This window comes from Eptatretus burgeri, chromosome 9 (genome assembly GCF_056783735.1).
Source record: "Eptatretus burgeri isolate ZD-2024b chromosome 9, Ebu_testis_v1, whole genome shotgun sequence".
NCBI lineage: Eukaryota > Metazoa > Chordata > Myxini > Myxiniformes > Myxinidae > Eptatretus > Eptatretus burgeri.
Window position 1 is genome coordinate 106845879 of NC_140969.1, and position 16010 is coordinate 106861888.

The following is a 16010-nucleotide window of genomic DNA, read 5'->3' on the forward strand; positions in this document are numbered from 1 at the left end:
TCCCGTGTCGGCTCCTGGGTGCGTTAAACAGAGGCCTACTCCAGCACGCGCAGTCTTTTATCGGCGCTCAGACAGGGCGTGTTCAGGGAGCAGAGGTCACCGCAATGTGCTTTGATCCCTGCCAGTCGACTCGCGTGTGCCATCATTTACCGGGCAGCCCTGCCCACTCGCCGCATGGCCTCCACCATGTGGCTTGCGCTTGTCCTTACAGCTTTCCCTCATCTGATATGCAGCACGTTGTGTTCGTATAGGTTATGCAGCGCTTGTGCCGGCTTTGAATGTATGTTGGTTCTGCCTTGTGCTTAAATATTCGTTTATTCGGTGGATCCAAAGCATCTTGGTTTAGGATATTTCCTGAGGTTAATCAGTGGTTTTTGTCTGTCTTATTTTCTTTAGCCAGAAGGTTGCATAATTTTAAGTACGTATTATTTATTTATAAAAGTATTAAATTTGAGTTTGTGTTGGATGGAAGACTCGGAGATTTTAGGGCCGAGTCCATGTTCTCTTTGAGGCCGTTGCTGTTGTTTATTTTAATTTCCGTACATTTGTCATCACAGGTGGCACGGCTCGTGAAAAGCATGCCAATCAAACCGGAATCGGATGACCAAGGAGTCTGTGAGAAGCAATCCATTGTATTCAACTCGACGTCTGAGTTTTGCCGAACTCTGGGGGAGATCCCAACCTATGGCATGGCTGGAAACCGTGACGAAAACAAGGAAGCTATGGTAGTGGCCATTTAAGTATTAAAAATACCATCATGCTCAGTTGCAGAAAAGCTTGAAACTCGTGGAAGTGAACGGAATTTACAATATGACGGCTAATTCTAATGAACCATGCAAGAGTTTTACCATATCAATTGAAATGGTGTGTGCTGCCCACATTCACTAGCGATGGATGGCGTCACATGATTGTTATGGTCTCAATCTTTTTGGGATTTTGCAGCAAATTACACACCGATTCTCAGATGAGCGTACATTGGAAATTTGATCCACCTTTATGACCCCAAAGTGAGAAACCAGTGATTGTTAAACTACTCGATTCCGAACGACATTTTTATTCTATTTTTGTTTGTGCAACAGGATTTTCAAGCATTTTCATTGTTTTTCAGGCTAATTGAAGATGTAAATTATGTGCAGCGTTTTCTCATTTTTTTTTTGGTTTTTGTTTTTTTAACCGTAACCAAGTCCCATCAGGAAAATGTTTATTCATGGCACGATGAGAGGTTTGTTTTAAAGGAGCGATTTGATACCTTGTCTGAATGTTTTTAAGCCTTGTGATGATGTATTCTGAAGAATTGTTGGGACCACAGTTGTTGCTCAGTTGTTGGCATGTTCACCTCTGCGCTGTCCTCTCCTAGTTTAGTGTGATGTAATTGGATGCAAATAATACTACGGCGTCCGCACGGGCCGTTGTCCTTCAGAGCACGTAGCCCTTCAGATGAGGACTTCAAAGCAATCCCACAGTACATTTTACAAAGTCCAAGTCATTGTTTTTCTGGCTTGCTTAATTCCTTACTTTGAGTTGGCTGTGTAACTTGCATCCCTTGCAGAAAGTGGGAAAGATGGAGTGTGGATATGATGCAGGCACAATGGGCCAAATGGCCTTTACTTCTGCCTTATAACATATGAAATGTCTGCATTGGTTACGTTTGAGTTTATTTGTGTTAAATTGCCAATTATTTTTCCAATGGAGTATTGATGAAACACATCACATGCACCGATCCTTTAGAAAAATGATGTGCTACACTGAAAATGTCACACTCACAAGGGTTTCTTGGGGGGGGGGGAGGGACAGAGACAGCTGTCATTTCAAGGTCCATAAAAAGTAACTTTTCACAGAAAACGAAGGCAATGAAAATGTCGAATTAGCAGATGGCTTTGCCAAAATTAAGCCATAGGCACTGCTTTGTTAATAGATTAAATACGACGACGATGACTACTAATCCACATGCCGTACTAAGGGGTGTAACGACCCCCCACCACTGTCAGAACACCTTCTGCCAACTCGAGGACTGCGCCAGGTTCAATCGCGTCGGTGACCGTAGAAAAGATTAATGGCAAATTCCAAAGACATTTGGCCTGGTCCATGTTCGCTTAAGTTGTGGACGTGTCAAAACAGGGAATGGTGTCTCCTTGCAATATTTAGTGTGAGCAAGCCAAGTCTAGTGATCTCACAAATGGTCCTGTTTGTGACTCGGTCATATCATCGAACCCCAGGGATGTGGCGTTGACATCACATTTGGAAAGCTTGTCGGGTGTCTTGGTCCTTTTTCAAAAGCGTCCATGTCTCACAGCCATAGAGGAGAACAGGTAGGATGCCTGTTTTATAAATGCAGAGCTTGATGATAAAATGAGATGGTGCTGTTTCCAGGCGACGTCTCGTTGCCCCCATGACAGAGCCAGCCATGCCAATTTGTCTACGTACATTAGGGCCACAGTATCCAAATGAATGAATGTTGGAGCCCAGGTAGGTGAAGTGGTCCAATGACTCCATGACAACAGATGAAATGGTTCTTGCTAAATGTTACTGACCTTTTTAATACCTGAGGCTCTGCTTGTCAAACAGCTGTTACCCATGGTAATGCTTCATCTTCAACTGGCATGGCCCATGATTGTCCAAAAATTCTAGGATGTGAGGTTGTATGAGGGTGTACATGAAAAAGGAGGAGGGGGGGTGGGGAGGAGTTGACAGCAGGTGAGCTTTTGAATATTTAATTTTTTTTGAGCACATACTATCTATCATGCCTTGTCATATGCATGTTGCAATATTTATTTTCGTTTTATGAAACAAGTTGACCAAATTCCTTTGGTTTGTTTTTGAATTGTCAAATATATTGATCTTTAGCATCATCATTACAATTGAAGACGTGAATGGAAGAAGTACTTAACCCTTTGAACCTTCGCGGCCGGTAAACCGGCCGCCATTCGAACCTCCATATACCCGAGTGGTCGGTTTACCGGCCGCCATTCAAACCTCCATATACCCAAGCTGCCGGTTTACCAGCCGCCATTCAAACCTCCATATACCCGAGTGGCCAGTTTACCGGCCGCCATTCAAACCTCCATATACCCGAGCTGCCGGTTTACCGGCCGCCATTCAAACCTCCATATACCTGAGTGGCCGGTTTACCAGCCGCCATTCAAACCTCCATATACCTGAGTGGCCGGTTTACCAGCCGCCATTCAAACCTCCAAATACCTGAGTGGCCGGTTTACCGGCCGCCATTCAAACCTCCAGATACCTGAGTGGCCGGCTTACCGGCCACCATTCAAACCTCTATATACCTGAGTGACCGTTTTACCAGCCACCATTCAAACCTCCATATACCTGAGTGGCCGGTTTACCAGCCACCATTCAAACCTCCATATACCTGAGTGGCCGGTTTACCAGCCGCCATTCAAACCTCCATATACCTGAGTGGCCAGTTTACCAGCCGCCATTCAAACCTCCATATACCCTCACGGCCGGTTTACCAGCCACCATTTAAACCTCCATATACCCTCACGGCCGGTTTACCAGCCGCCATTTAAACCTCCATATACCCTCACGGCCGGTTTACCAGCCGCCATTTAAACCTCCATATACCCTCACGGCCGATTTACCAGCCGCTATTCAAACCTCCATACACCCCCACAGCCGGTTTACCAGCCGCCATTTAAACCTCCATATACCCTCACGGCCGGTTTACCAGCTGCCATTCAAACCTCCATATACCCTCACGGCCGGTTTACCAGCCGTCATTTAAACCTCCATATACCCTCACGGCCGATTTACCAGCCGCTATTCAAACCTCCATACACCCCCACAGCCGGTTTACCAGCCGCCATTTAAACCTCCATATACCCTCACGGCCGGTTTACCAGCTGCCATTCAAACCTCCATACACCCCCACAGCCGGTTTTCCAGCCGCCATTCAAACCTCCATACACCCCCACAGCCGGTTTTCCAGCCACTATTCAAACCTCCATACACCCCCACAGCCGCTTTTCCAGCCGCTATTCAAACCTCCATATACCTGAGCTGCCGGATTTTCTCCAGGGAACCCATGGTGGGGGAGTTGAAAGTCCAAGGATCTCAGGGTTCAAAGGGTTCAGTCACATTTTTGGGCAAAGTGAGTTCGAACCAGGAACTCCATCTACAGTACGGTAACAATCCATATCTGTAATAATTTTGCTTAAGTACTTCTTTTGACTTCAGTCCTTCTTCCACTTGAGTCTTAAATTGTAAATTGCTCATCCGGCCCCTTATTATTGTTTTTATAATATAAAGGTGTTTATTTCTATTTTTGGCTTTTGATTTCTTGCTTTGCTGTGATTTTTTTTTTTTTTATCACAATACCAGGTAAGTCATTTAACCTTTTTTTTTGTTTTTGTGGGGAATATCAACAGGCCTCAAACTTCATCCATTGTGTGTTTTGGTGGTGGTTGTTTCACCAAAGTTTCAAGTATTGTACTTGTTGCTGATTCTTCTTATTGTTTCTTTAAATATTAATTCGACAAGATTGCAGCACCACTAACCCTTAACCCTGCCTCCCCTCACTCCTTACTGTGGTGACACCATTCTCTCGGTAGGACATTGAGCAGAGCGATTCTGACATGAGCAGCGAAATGTCAGACGACGATAATGCAGCTGGCTGGAATGCTGTTGATGTGAATGAACGTGAAGACCATGACGAGGTCAGTGGGTTGAAGTCATCAGGATAGTGTGGCCTTATATGGCGATAGTGTATTGGTGATCGATGTGTTGGTAAACTGCCCTGTGAGATAAATAGATGGAATAAACAGGATGCTAACCACCGCAGGAAGCAAGAAGAAGGTTACTTTTCGGACGCTAATACTTTGATCAATATCCTGTCGCTTCCATCCATCGTTCCAACTATTTGCCGATGCAGGGCAAGGCCATCCTTCACGACCGGGACTAGTATTCCATTGCCCCAATGGGATCGAATTGTCCCGGGAATATTCACGATCAAATGATTATTTCTCTTGCTGCAGAACATGTTGAATATGACGACTATCCTAGAAGAGGAGCCAGTCATCGCATCTGGCCTTTCAGCTGCTCTCAAGCTATGTAATAGCAAAGGTAGGTCATTGTCAAATTGTCTGTTTTATTTTCTTCAACTAACACCTTTGTTTCTTTTGTCTCTCCTTCCATCCTTCACATGTTTTTCAATCATCGATTATGCTTACATTTGAATGGCAACTTGTTTATTGTGTGTACACTTGCCTAGCATCGTCCTGTACCCACGTGTGTATACCTATTGTGAACAGGCTACCTGGACACAAAGATGCAGCGCGTTGCAAGAGTCAAAGCTCCGAAGACACTCCCGTCATCTGTGTACACCATCGAGGACAAGAGGTTGTTTTTTTTGTTTGTTTCTCCCCACATGATTCCTGGTTTATTATCCGCACGCTTTGTGAAAGAAACGGGTCAGCTCTCATCTCCTGGCTGTCAGTCCGTCCATCATGCTGTCTCCTAAATGGTTGTGCAGACGTTCCCCAAACTTGTTAGTTATGATCACCACATGGCAAGAAGGTGCGAGAGCAGTATCATCAAAAGGTCAAATGCCAAAAAAAATGCAATTCTGGGCACGTTTCAAAACAAATTTTATTGAAACTTTGTAAATGCAATCAACATTGGGGAATGCATGAAATACGCAACAATTTTTTGGATGACCTCCAGTCCATGCCCTAGGGGGTGGGGACTTGGGGTCAAAGGTAAATCATTTTTTAAACTCAAAATTAGACATTGGGTCATTCCTGGTGGAACTTTTTGCCATCTTTCAACTTTGGTTGAAGTGGGAAGCACGGGGATTTGCGATGGCATGCCATCAACTTCCCCCTCGTTTGATGTTGAGACAATTTAAGACTTTCCCATTAACATGCTAAATGTGGAAAACGTGTTAATTAGCAAAAAAATGAACTTTTTTTTTCAACCTCGTAATTGGTCGATTATAATTTTGGAAAAAAAAAATTCTTTTTCTCCTCTCTGACATCATCGTGTTGTTGTTTAATGGTGGTTTCATACGAGTGGTCTCTTTTCAAACTTTTTACATTATAAAACTTCTTTGTTGGAGCAATTTTATTCAAGATGTCCAATTTATTTTTATGCACCTTTAAAAAATTTAAAATCCTACTCTGGCATGCTCGTAATGCTGGCACTCCTCAGCAAAACATTGGCATGTCTATCGTCATGCTTGTATCTGACTTTGTAACCTCTGTATGGATCAATGCAGTCATGCTGATGACAAGTATAGCCGGCGAGAGGAGTATCGAGGCTACGGACAAGATTTCAAGGAGAAGGACTGCTACCGGCCGGATATTCGAATTGAATACGTCGATGACACCGGGAGAAAGTTGAACCCGAAAGAGGTGAGCTTGTATACATCTCGTGTAACTTGGTTACAAGTCACATAAAGAGGTGAGGTTATAAAGACTCTTTATAACCCTTTAAGAATTTTTTTGTATACAGAGTCGAGACTGGTGGAAGAGCTAGTACGCTGAATGGATCAGGACGTAACAGACAAAAACAGGATGCAAAACACACATGCATGGTTTGGACAAGATGGACACAGAGGATGAACAGGGTGGACAAGATGGATAAAGAAGGAAACTCCAAGGAGGGAAAACTGGAACATTGGAAGGAGGGATTTGGGTGGGGTTAACGAGGGTAGAAAAGATCATTGTTTTGGATTGGGGATGATTTCAGATGGTGGTGAACAACTGTCTTGAAGACCTGCAGGGAAGAATGAGATTGAAGAGGATGTGGAAGTTGATGCCACAGATGGGGGGAAAAAGACAAACAAATGAGTGGAGGTGAACAGTGATCCTGGATTTAGGTAGTGTGGCCAGAAGAGGGTTGATGGTGGACTGTGTGAGCCCTGCAGAAACCTGGGTGGGGTTGGTGGCATGGAAAGAGCAGAGGGTGCAAGACACAGAGACCACTGAGCTGTCTGTGATGAAGTGATAGGCCCATAGACTCAGCTTCATCATGGGTGATTCCAATGATCCTGAAGGCCTTGGTTTCCACAGCGTCAAGCTGAGCAAGATACGAGACGGGGAGCCAGCCTCGAGGGAAGAGCAATACTCCATGAAGCTACGAATGAAGGCCTTGTAGGTGAATAGGAGCTCAGGTGTACCAAGGAAGGACTTTATACAACGGAGGATGCCCAGTCGGTGGCTGGTTTTGGAGGCTAACTTTGAAATGCGATTTGCCCAAGAAAGATCATGGCTGATAGTGAGAGCTGAGAGTTTGAATGACTGAACTTCCTCAAGAGGATCGTTCAGAAAATAGATAGGAGGGTTTGCCAGATCATCCTTTCAGAGAGAGTGAGAGTGTGAGATTTGTCAAGATTCAAAGATGTATTCTAAGTGTTTGACCAGCTTGTGATGTTTTTTTTTCAAGGCCTGAAGAGAGGGAATAGGTTGCACCCTGTCTGAAGGATGAGGGATGTCACGGCAGAGGGTGGAGTCATCAGCGAATAGATAAAGAAAATTTTGCAGTCAGAGATCATTTATGAAGATCAGGAATAGGATTGGGCCTAGAACACTGCCTTGGTGCACTCCAGTCTTGACATGGAGAGGAGATGAAAGGATTCCGTTGAGTTCCACACGTTGGCTACGAGGGTAGAGGACGTCTGGAAGCCATTTGTGGAGTTGACCTTGTATGCCATCGGCAGAGAGTTTGGAGGGCAAGGCAGGATGGCAGATTGTATCAAAAGCACAAGCTATGTCCAGAGAGTCGTCCCCCTGATCTCGTGTCTGACATTGAGGTCCTCCATCCATTGTTGGGTGAGTAGAAGCAGCATTTCCAAGCTGAGGCGACCTGCTCTAAAACGTGATTGGTGATCTGAGATGAAGTTGTTTAAGAAAAGGATTTCATATCGACTGCGATGATGGATTCCGTGGCCTTGCTGATGATTGGAAGTAAGCTGATCGGTCTGTAGTTGAGGGGATCAGTTTTTGCACCTTTTCTATGTGGAGCAGTGATGTTGGCAGACTTCCAAGCAAGATTGAAGATGACCTCATGCAAATGCAGAAAGAGGATGTGCAAGAGCAGCAGAGCAGTTTTTTAGGATGCTGATGCCCTCAGTCCGGTTGCAGAGTCAGAGTCGAGGGTTGAAAGAACCTTCTCTAACTTCTCAGGGGCAAAAGACACCGAATCCAGGAGCAGTTGGGTATGACGGGGAAGGATGGGTATCGAGAGTGAGGGGTTGGGGACGCAAGAGTTGGAAGCAAACACAGAATTGAGGCATTTGGCCTTCTCATGAGCAGTTGGCTGTGGTGCCATTTAAAGAGAGGGTAAGGGGTGGAAGCAGAGCATACTCCAGAGACGGACTTCACAATGCACCACAAGTTTTGGAGGAGGGAGACAAGTTTGAAAGTTCATTCTTGAGGTTGGATAGATGATGTTGTCTGGCTCTCCTGAGAGTGGACCGACACTTGCTGCGAACTTTTTGAAAAGCACTGAGATTGCCTTCGGTCAGTTTGCCTTCCAGGAAGACAAGGAAAGTTGTTTCAGAGCAACTTCCTCACCACAAAATTCAGCGTACCATGGGTGGGAAGAAGGGTAGAATAACTGAAGACCTTTAAGACCCCTAAGACCTTCTGGATCCCGAAGACACCTGAGACCTTTCGGACGGAAATACGCTGTAGATTCTACAGACCCCTAAGACCTTCTTTCTGAAGGCCTTCTGCAAGTAACCCTTGAGGGTCACTGGCCATAATCAAAAGGACCCCATTGACAAAACCACAGTAACAAGCTTAGAGGGTGCAAAATATAATTAATTCTTTTCTCTGTCTTTTTTTTTTTCTTTTCAAGTTTTGCTCATCTTGGTTGGTCACATAACGAAAAGCCCCACACGGCATAGAAAAAGTGGTGTCCATGACAGCAATTTCACCCTCATATAATGAAATGGGACATGTTTGTAATTCTATTATTGCCCAATCTCAGGAATTTTTCAACTTATCAGATTGAAACTGGCAAAGCTTATTTGTACGCATGTGTGGTATACGTGTATAAAATCTGGTTAAACCTAGTCAAAACACTTGAATGGTCAAACTTTTGAAATTACCAAATTGTGGTTTCCAAGGCAACTGTTTATTTGGATTTCACAAGTACCTTGCTATGCACGACATGTATATTTATTTAATTACAAATGATAGTTCTTCTGAGTGGACCGTCATTTGGCTACATTGTAAACATTTTCCATGCACCACACGTCATGCTTCACATGAATCACTTTACGTTGAATTCCCATTGATACCAATCTGTTCTTATGTATGGCAGCTTGTGTGTTGGGGTGGCTATCATTTCTTGGAAGCGTGGCTGTGCCGCTAATGCCGTGCCCCTCTACCAGTACACTTGTACTCATTTTGCCAACCTCGGAAGCATGACAGGCTGAGTCAACCCCACCTGGTATTGATTCAGCAACCAACGGAGCTTGGACTCAGGACCCTAAAATCCTTAGCCAGCCACCCTAGCTGCTAAGCCAACACCAGACTTGTTTCTACCAATACACACACCAAAAAATTGCTCATTTGAGGTGAGACATCAACTAACCTGTTGGAGATGGTTACCCTGCTAGTTATTACAAAAATAAACTTGAACGGCACTCAGTAAAGCACATACCTCCACCAGGCTGAACAGTTTATGTTTTTTTAGCCCACTGATAGGCTGGATCTGCATCCGAACCTGAAAAATCTAACCGGCTTGTTCTTGTCACCGACCCAATCATCCACCAAGTTTTGGCCGAATCCGTTCATAACATTTTGAGATATCCTGCTCACAGACAGACAAACAGGGGTGAAAACATAGCCTCCGTACACCTTCATTGGTGGAGGTAATGAACACACCTTGACAAAGAGGTGACAGACGGGTCAGCTCAGAACATGGATGCAAGAACACCTCGATTGATACCTTGTAGCAAGGTCGTCTCTGAGCTTTTGGATCCTTGATAGGTTCTCCCTGTGGAGGATAGGCAATTGTGCTGTCTGATCTCTATTTAAGTTGCATATTATAAAGATCAGTCTTCCTTGAATCGAAGGAAATCGGGTATTCCTGGCATAATTCTAAATTGTTGCTTTGGTTGAGGGCTCTTGCAGTTGTACGGTACCCTATAATGGAGTAGTGACTGGTCCAAGATAAGTTCTCAACTCTGGACGTGTTCGTGATTCATGTCAGTCAATCCCTTTTACTTCCATGAACTGCAGTAGAATAACAACTCTTTCTTGTGCCCAGTTTATACATATTTATTACGAGTGACTACATTACTATTCATGACGATGTAAATATTCAGTGTTTGGGGTTTGCGTATGTCCATGTGCACGCCAGGCTTTTCGACAATTGTCTCATCGCTTCCACGGCAAAGGCTCAGGGAAAATGAAAACCGAGAAGAGGATGAAGAAGCATTTGGAGGAACAGGTTTGTTTAGTCACTTTCTTCATGCTGTGGTGGTGTGATTGGAAAATGTCTGATTGTTAATCACCGGTGTCATTAACTTCATTGCGGGCAACTACCGGAGACGCCTCTTTGCAGTGGTTGTACGCCCAAACGCGTCGGGGGCCAAATTTTCCCCATTCTTCCCTGCTGCTTGGATTCGTCAGCGAAAAGCGGTCGTGGTCAGAGTGCCGATCGGTCCCATGGACCGGCCCCTTCCCCTCTTGTCTCTGTTTCTTCTCTGTTTCTCTTTCTTGCTCTCTTGCTCTCACTCTGTTGTGGCTCTGACTTCGTGTACATGGTGGTACACCATCCTGGATGTGTAAGGGATCTCTAGGTCGCTCCTGGGAGATCGATCGGCTGTCTCCGTGCTATGGGTTTGTTTGAGAGAAATCCGGGGCTATACAACAAAACAACAACAACTTCATTGCGGCATTTCCAGTTGTTTCACTCTGGGAGCTCTTCATTGTCGCTTTGGTTGTAGCAAATTTGAAATGAATTGTTAAATCTAATTGGAGCAAGTGATGCACGGACTGTTTGCCGACTTCACTTGCCAGCGACATGCCTCGCAAGAACAACTTGGGATTGAGAGTCGTCAAAAGCAGGTGCACACGTTCATACTTTTGTTTTGGCACAAACATCACTTACTTCACCACAGATCATGTCTCGCACTGTAAAACTGCAAAATCTGCAAAGAACAACCGTCCATCTGCCACCCAGACGATTGTTCCCGCAAATGCAAACCATTCAACCAGAAGGCATGTGATGTGATTTTGCGTGCCGATGGACATCAAAGCCAGTATACGAGAAAAAAAATAATTGTGGAATCGTTGGACATCCATAAATGAAAAAAAAAATTGTGGAATCGTTGGACATTCATAAATGAAAAAAAAATGCAGGTGAGCGACCCGAGACAATGGGGAAACAGTTTGTATGTGTACACAATGTGTAAGTATATGTATTTAGTCGTATATTTATCTATATATTTTAATTTTAGATTCTCTAACGTGACCACCAGCCATGTGTGATATTGGTGTTGCGCAGGTTGTGATGTCATTGTGTCATAAAGTTGTTCACGTAGGGTTCTTTACGCAAATGCTGAATGTCACGGAAGTGCTGGATAAAGGATGTAAAAATAATGCAGGATTGATTTAGCAGATGGGAACTGGTGGTAAATGGACACAGACAAACAACATCACTGATTTGGGAAGGTTGGAGTTTGTACGTACCTTTGGAAAAGAAAATCATTTTTCCAAAGGGACCTCAGAGTTAGTTTTATATTTATTATTGTGAGATCATCGGTATTCGAATCGACTAAATATCCCATTTCATCATGGTATAGGTCCATTCAATGTGTTATTCAGGTTCATAGGTCTCGTGTGATGTCGGCTCACCAAGCCAGATTCATATGAAAATGAACCTTTGCTCGTTTTTCCACAGATGTTGAAGAAGATGAGTTCGAGTGATACTCCCCTTGGAACTGTGGCTTTGCTTCAAGAGAAACAGAAGTCCCAGAAAACTCCATTCATCATCCTCAGTGGCAGTGGAAAGAGCATGAATGCGTGAGTAGCTCACTGACTTATTGCCGAGTCGTTCAGTGGTGTCGAAGAGAACGGATTGCGAGTTGTCGTATGATCCATAAAAGTGCAATATGTATTATCTTGTGCACCATTGCTCTATAAGGTGCATCAGTCTGCCGAAGCAGTTTCATGGCTGGGTTACAATGCCGGACGAGTTGCTACGTAGACATAGGACACACGATCGAGAGTGCAGCAATTTGTAGTTCGTTCACGTTGCCGGCGATAGCTCCCCTAATCTTCATGAAGGTCACCGATGGATCTCTAATGTCCACCGACTGATGCTGGCAGGCAGGATGTACAGTTTAACATCAATCTGAGGGATTGTTGTCATCGTATTGCTGAGTTAAATATATGTATTTTTATTATTGATGATCAACCAGATTGTATACGTGTTACTCCGTGTAGGGTACAACAAATGTGTTTGCACTTTTGTTGGATGGGTCACTCCCTTTTGCATCTACCTAATTGTATGGCTTTACAAAAAAGCTTGACTGCCTCCACGATCGTCATTCCGTGTAGGTTGCCGTCCTTTTCCAGCAGGGTTTGCAGCTTAGATGCGGTCAGCCCTTATCCCTCATGGCTGCACCATTGCTATCAGCCAGATACTTTGCCAATTTTCTGCCTTGTGTTCCTCTCGTACGAGTATGAGTTTCAGTCAGGACAACGACATCCATCCATCCATCCATCCATCCATCGGGACCATACTCTGTGCAGGGCGTTTGTGCTGCCGAAGCCGTCTCCTTGGCGATTGGACACAATCCTGGACGGGTCACCACTTCGACACAGGATACCAACATGCTGGCACTCATTTTGCCGAATTCAGAAGGATGACAGGCAGAGTCAACCCCACCTGGTATCAATTCAACAGCCGAGGGAGATTTGAACTCCGGATCCGAGGATCCCAAGCTCACCACCCGAACTGTTAAGCCAACACCAGGCATAACGACACATCAGTATGGTAAAACTAAACTGTCTCATGACGGTCTAACTCGCCGTGCATATAAAACACCAGGACAAGAGTTTATAGCTTGATGGATTGAAACCCAGGTAAGACTCAAACTGGAGGTGAGTACGGATACCTCAAATGCAGTCATTAATTGGTGGATGTTAAAGAGCCCATCCTTCACGAAGAGTAGGTGAGCCAGGCCACAAACTTTACCCGGCCGACAGAAAGTGGGAGTAATTTTGGCCGTGAAAGAAAAACCACATGAACGAGCGATTAGTTTTTTTCTTTTTAAAAAAAAAAGAATGCAGAATGTGCCAAAAAGCACAAGTTGGACTTCCTACCTGACAGTGTTTACATAGTTGTCTGTTTTATTCTCTATTTTTAAGCTGTTTTCAACGTTTGTGTGCACTCTGCATACTTACAACTACAAATATAAACTAGTTTTTCTGGTAATGTTTTCCTGGAAGAGATGTTGATGTGGGGTAGGATTGGGGGGGGGGTGAGAGAGTGAATGTTTATAGTGGGTGGGCAGGTATGTTCTTTTTTCCTCTTTATATAAAGGGCTTTGGAAAAGGTAATTACATCCTACTTTAGTGAACTGGAATACAGTCGATGTCACGTCATCATAGATCCCCACGCTTCCCACTGAAAGCAAAGTTTAAAGATGACAAAATGTTCCACCAGGAATGACCCTGTATCAAATTTTGATTTAACCTATATTTTCTGTTTTGACCCCAAGTTCGTACCCCCAGCACATTTAGTCCAGGCAATCTAGCCCATTTTTTCACTTGATCGGGAACAAATTGCAACATAATTTTTTAAGCGCAATGCATTTCTATGAGGTCCCCAGAACACCATACTAAAAGTCCTAAGAAATCCCTGTTGCTGAAATACGTCGAATTTGCATAAATCCAATATGGCGGCCAATTATTTTCAATATTGTGCCATATCTTTGCTCACAGATGACATATTTGAGTGATTTCAACTTCTAGAATGGGTATTTTGTATACAAGGATGCATTTAGCATACTTTTAAACTTCCCTGGAACAAAATCTCATTTGCATAAATCCAATATGGCCACCAAATATCAATATCTTGCCAAATCTTTGCTCTCAGATGATGTATTTTAGTGATTTAAATTTCTATAATGAGATCTTTGGATCTCCCATGTAGGGGAGGTAGCAAGTGCAGATCATGAGACAGATTGTGTAGGGACAATAGCTGTACAACAAGATACATGTACTTTCATAAACGATTTAATAGCAGCAGCAGAACTCTATGACAGAACAGTATCTTCTACCTCTACTATAGAGGAAATGTGTTCAGAAGAGGCGTTAGGAAGACTCCAAAGTAAACTGAATAAGAGAAGAAAGAAATGATGACTATGCGGACAGCAAAACTCTGGGTGCAGTATCTTTACATGATGGACATCCTGCGGAGATTTCTTAAAGCTGAGCGGACAGGCAACTGGAAATTACACCTTCAGTCAGTACAAGAAATGTTACCATACTTTGCAGCATCTGGACACGTGCTATATGCAAAGTGTGCATATGTATACCTGCAAATGATGCTTAATCTGCCAGAAAGTCATCTAGATGTCCATCAGCAATTTGAGAAAGGATACCATGTGGTGAGGCGCAGTGATAGGTACTGGGCAGGACTATCCACGGATCTCACAATTGAGCAAGTGCTGATGAGAAGTATAAAGACACATGGAGGCCTGACAAGAGGAAAAGGAATCACAGAAACTCAGCGTTTGGTGTGGGTCCTTTCCCTGCCAGCATGTGCAAATATCAACGAGGCCATGCAGAAGCTCAGTGGCATCCCATTTGAAACCATTGACCAGCACAAAGACCTGTCAAAAGCTAGACAAGCTAGAGATGTCAATGACACCCTTGATCTTATCAGCTATCTCAGGGAGAGAGATCCATTCGCACGGGATCCGTCCCTGCTTAACATTGCAAATGGCATGACAGCCCAGGAAGGAGTCAACGTTGAAAGATCAAGAACAGTTGGAGAAAAGATTCTAGCATCCATGGTTGGGAAATCTGTAGAAGAGTTCACCTTCCGGAAATGTGATCGAGCAGTGACACTTAATTCAAGATCAACTGTCAAGATCAAAGGAGAATCTGTGAAGGTAGATCCACAGTTGATCTTCCAGAGACTGGTAGCCATTGGGGAGTGCTGTGAAGATCTACAGTCACTCTTCAAATATGAACTGTGTAGTTACCCCCCAGCATTGTTTGAATCTTCCTTCCTTCCCCTGCAGGCCAATAAGGCTGTCCTTGCCGATGTTCTCTGGAAGACCATGCAAGGGGAGCAACGAGAACCAATTGGAAATGTCCAGTATATTCTCGATGGTGGTGCGCTACTTCATCGTCTTCCATGGCCAAGAGGTTCCACATATGAGTGTCAGTCAGCTTTATGTCACATAAATATGGGGCTGCTACCATTATCTTTGATGGATACCAAGACGGTCCAACAACATAAGATGCCACGCACATGAGAAGGACAGGGTCTTGTTCAGGCATGACAGTAAACTTCACTGGTGGAATGGTTATACAGTCCAAGAAGGAGGAATTCTTGAAAAATGTGACAAACAAACAGCAATTTATTGTTTATCTTAGTGACAAACTAGAGCGGGCTGGGTGTAATATAGATCATGCAAAGCATGATGCTGATGTGCTCATTGTCCAAACAGCTGTTGCATCTGCTGGAATCAAAGACACTGTCCTGATAGGGGATGACACGGACTTGCTCATCCTCCTACTGCATCATGCTGAACTGGATGCACATGACTTGTTCCTGGCCCCAGAGCCCAGGCAATCAGCAAAAAAGACCAGGATATGGTGCATAAAGCAGTCTAAGGAATTTCTTGGTCCTGATGTTTGTGACCATGTGTTATTTATCCATGCAATCCTTGGCTGCGATACAACTTCTCACCTGTTTGGATTGGGAAAGGGTTTTGCAGTAAGGAAGATCAAGAGTCTTGCCCTGTTCCATCAGCAAGCTAAGGTGTTCAGCCAAGGACATGTGGCAAAACAGGA

The 16010-nt window shown here is 44.1% G+C and overlaps 1 protein-coding gene across 1 annotated transcript in view; it reads left to right on the plus strand.

The window, feature by feature from the left end:
- Window positions 1–16010, plus strand: part of SART1 (spliceosome associated factor 1, recruiter of U4/U6.U5 tri-snRNP) — a 75507-nt gene that overhangs the window by 55719 nt on the left and 3778 nt on the right. The window contains exons 13-19 of the mRNA XM_085896586.1: window positions 558–725; window positions 4572–4676; window positions 4995–5082; window positions 5271–5358; window positions 6236–6371; window positions 10333–10422; window positions 11878–11999. Of these exons, the coding sequence (XP_085752712.1) occupies window positions 558–725; window positions 4572–4676; window positions 4995–5082; window positions 5271–5358; window positions 6236–6371; window positions 10333–10422; window positions 11878–11999 (797 nt within the window). The remainder of the gene's footprint in view (window positions 1–557; window positions 726–4571; window positions 4677–4994; window positions 5083–5270; window positions 5359–6235; window positions 6372–10332; window positions 10423–11877; window positions 12000–16010) is intronic.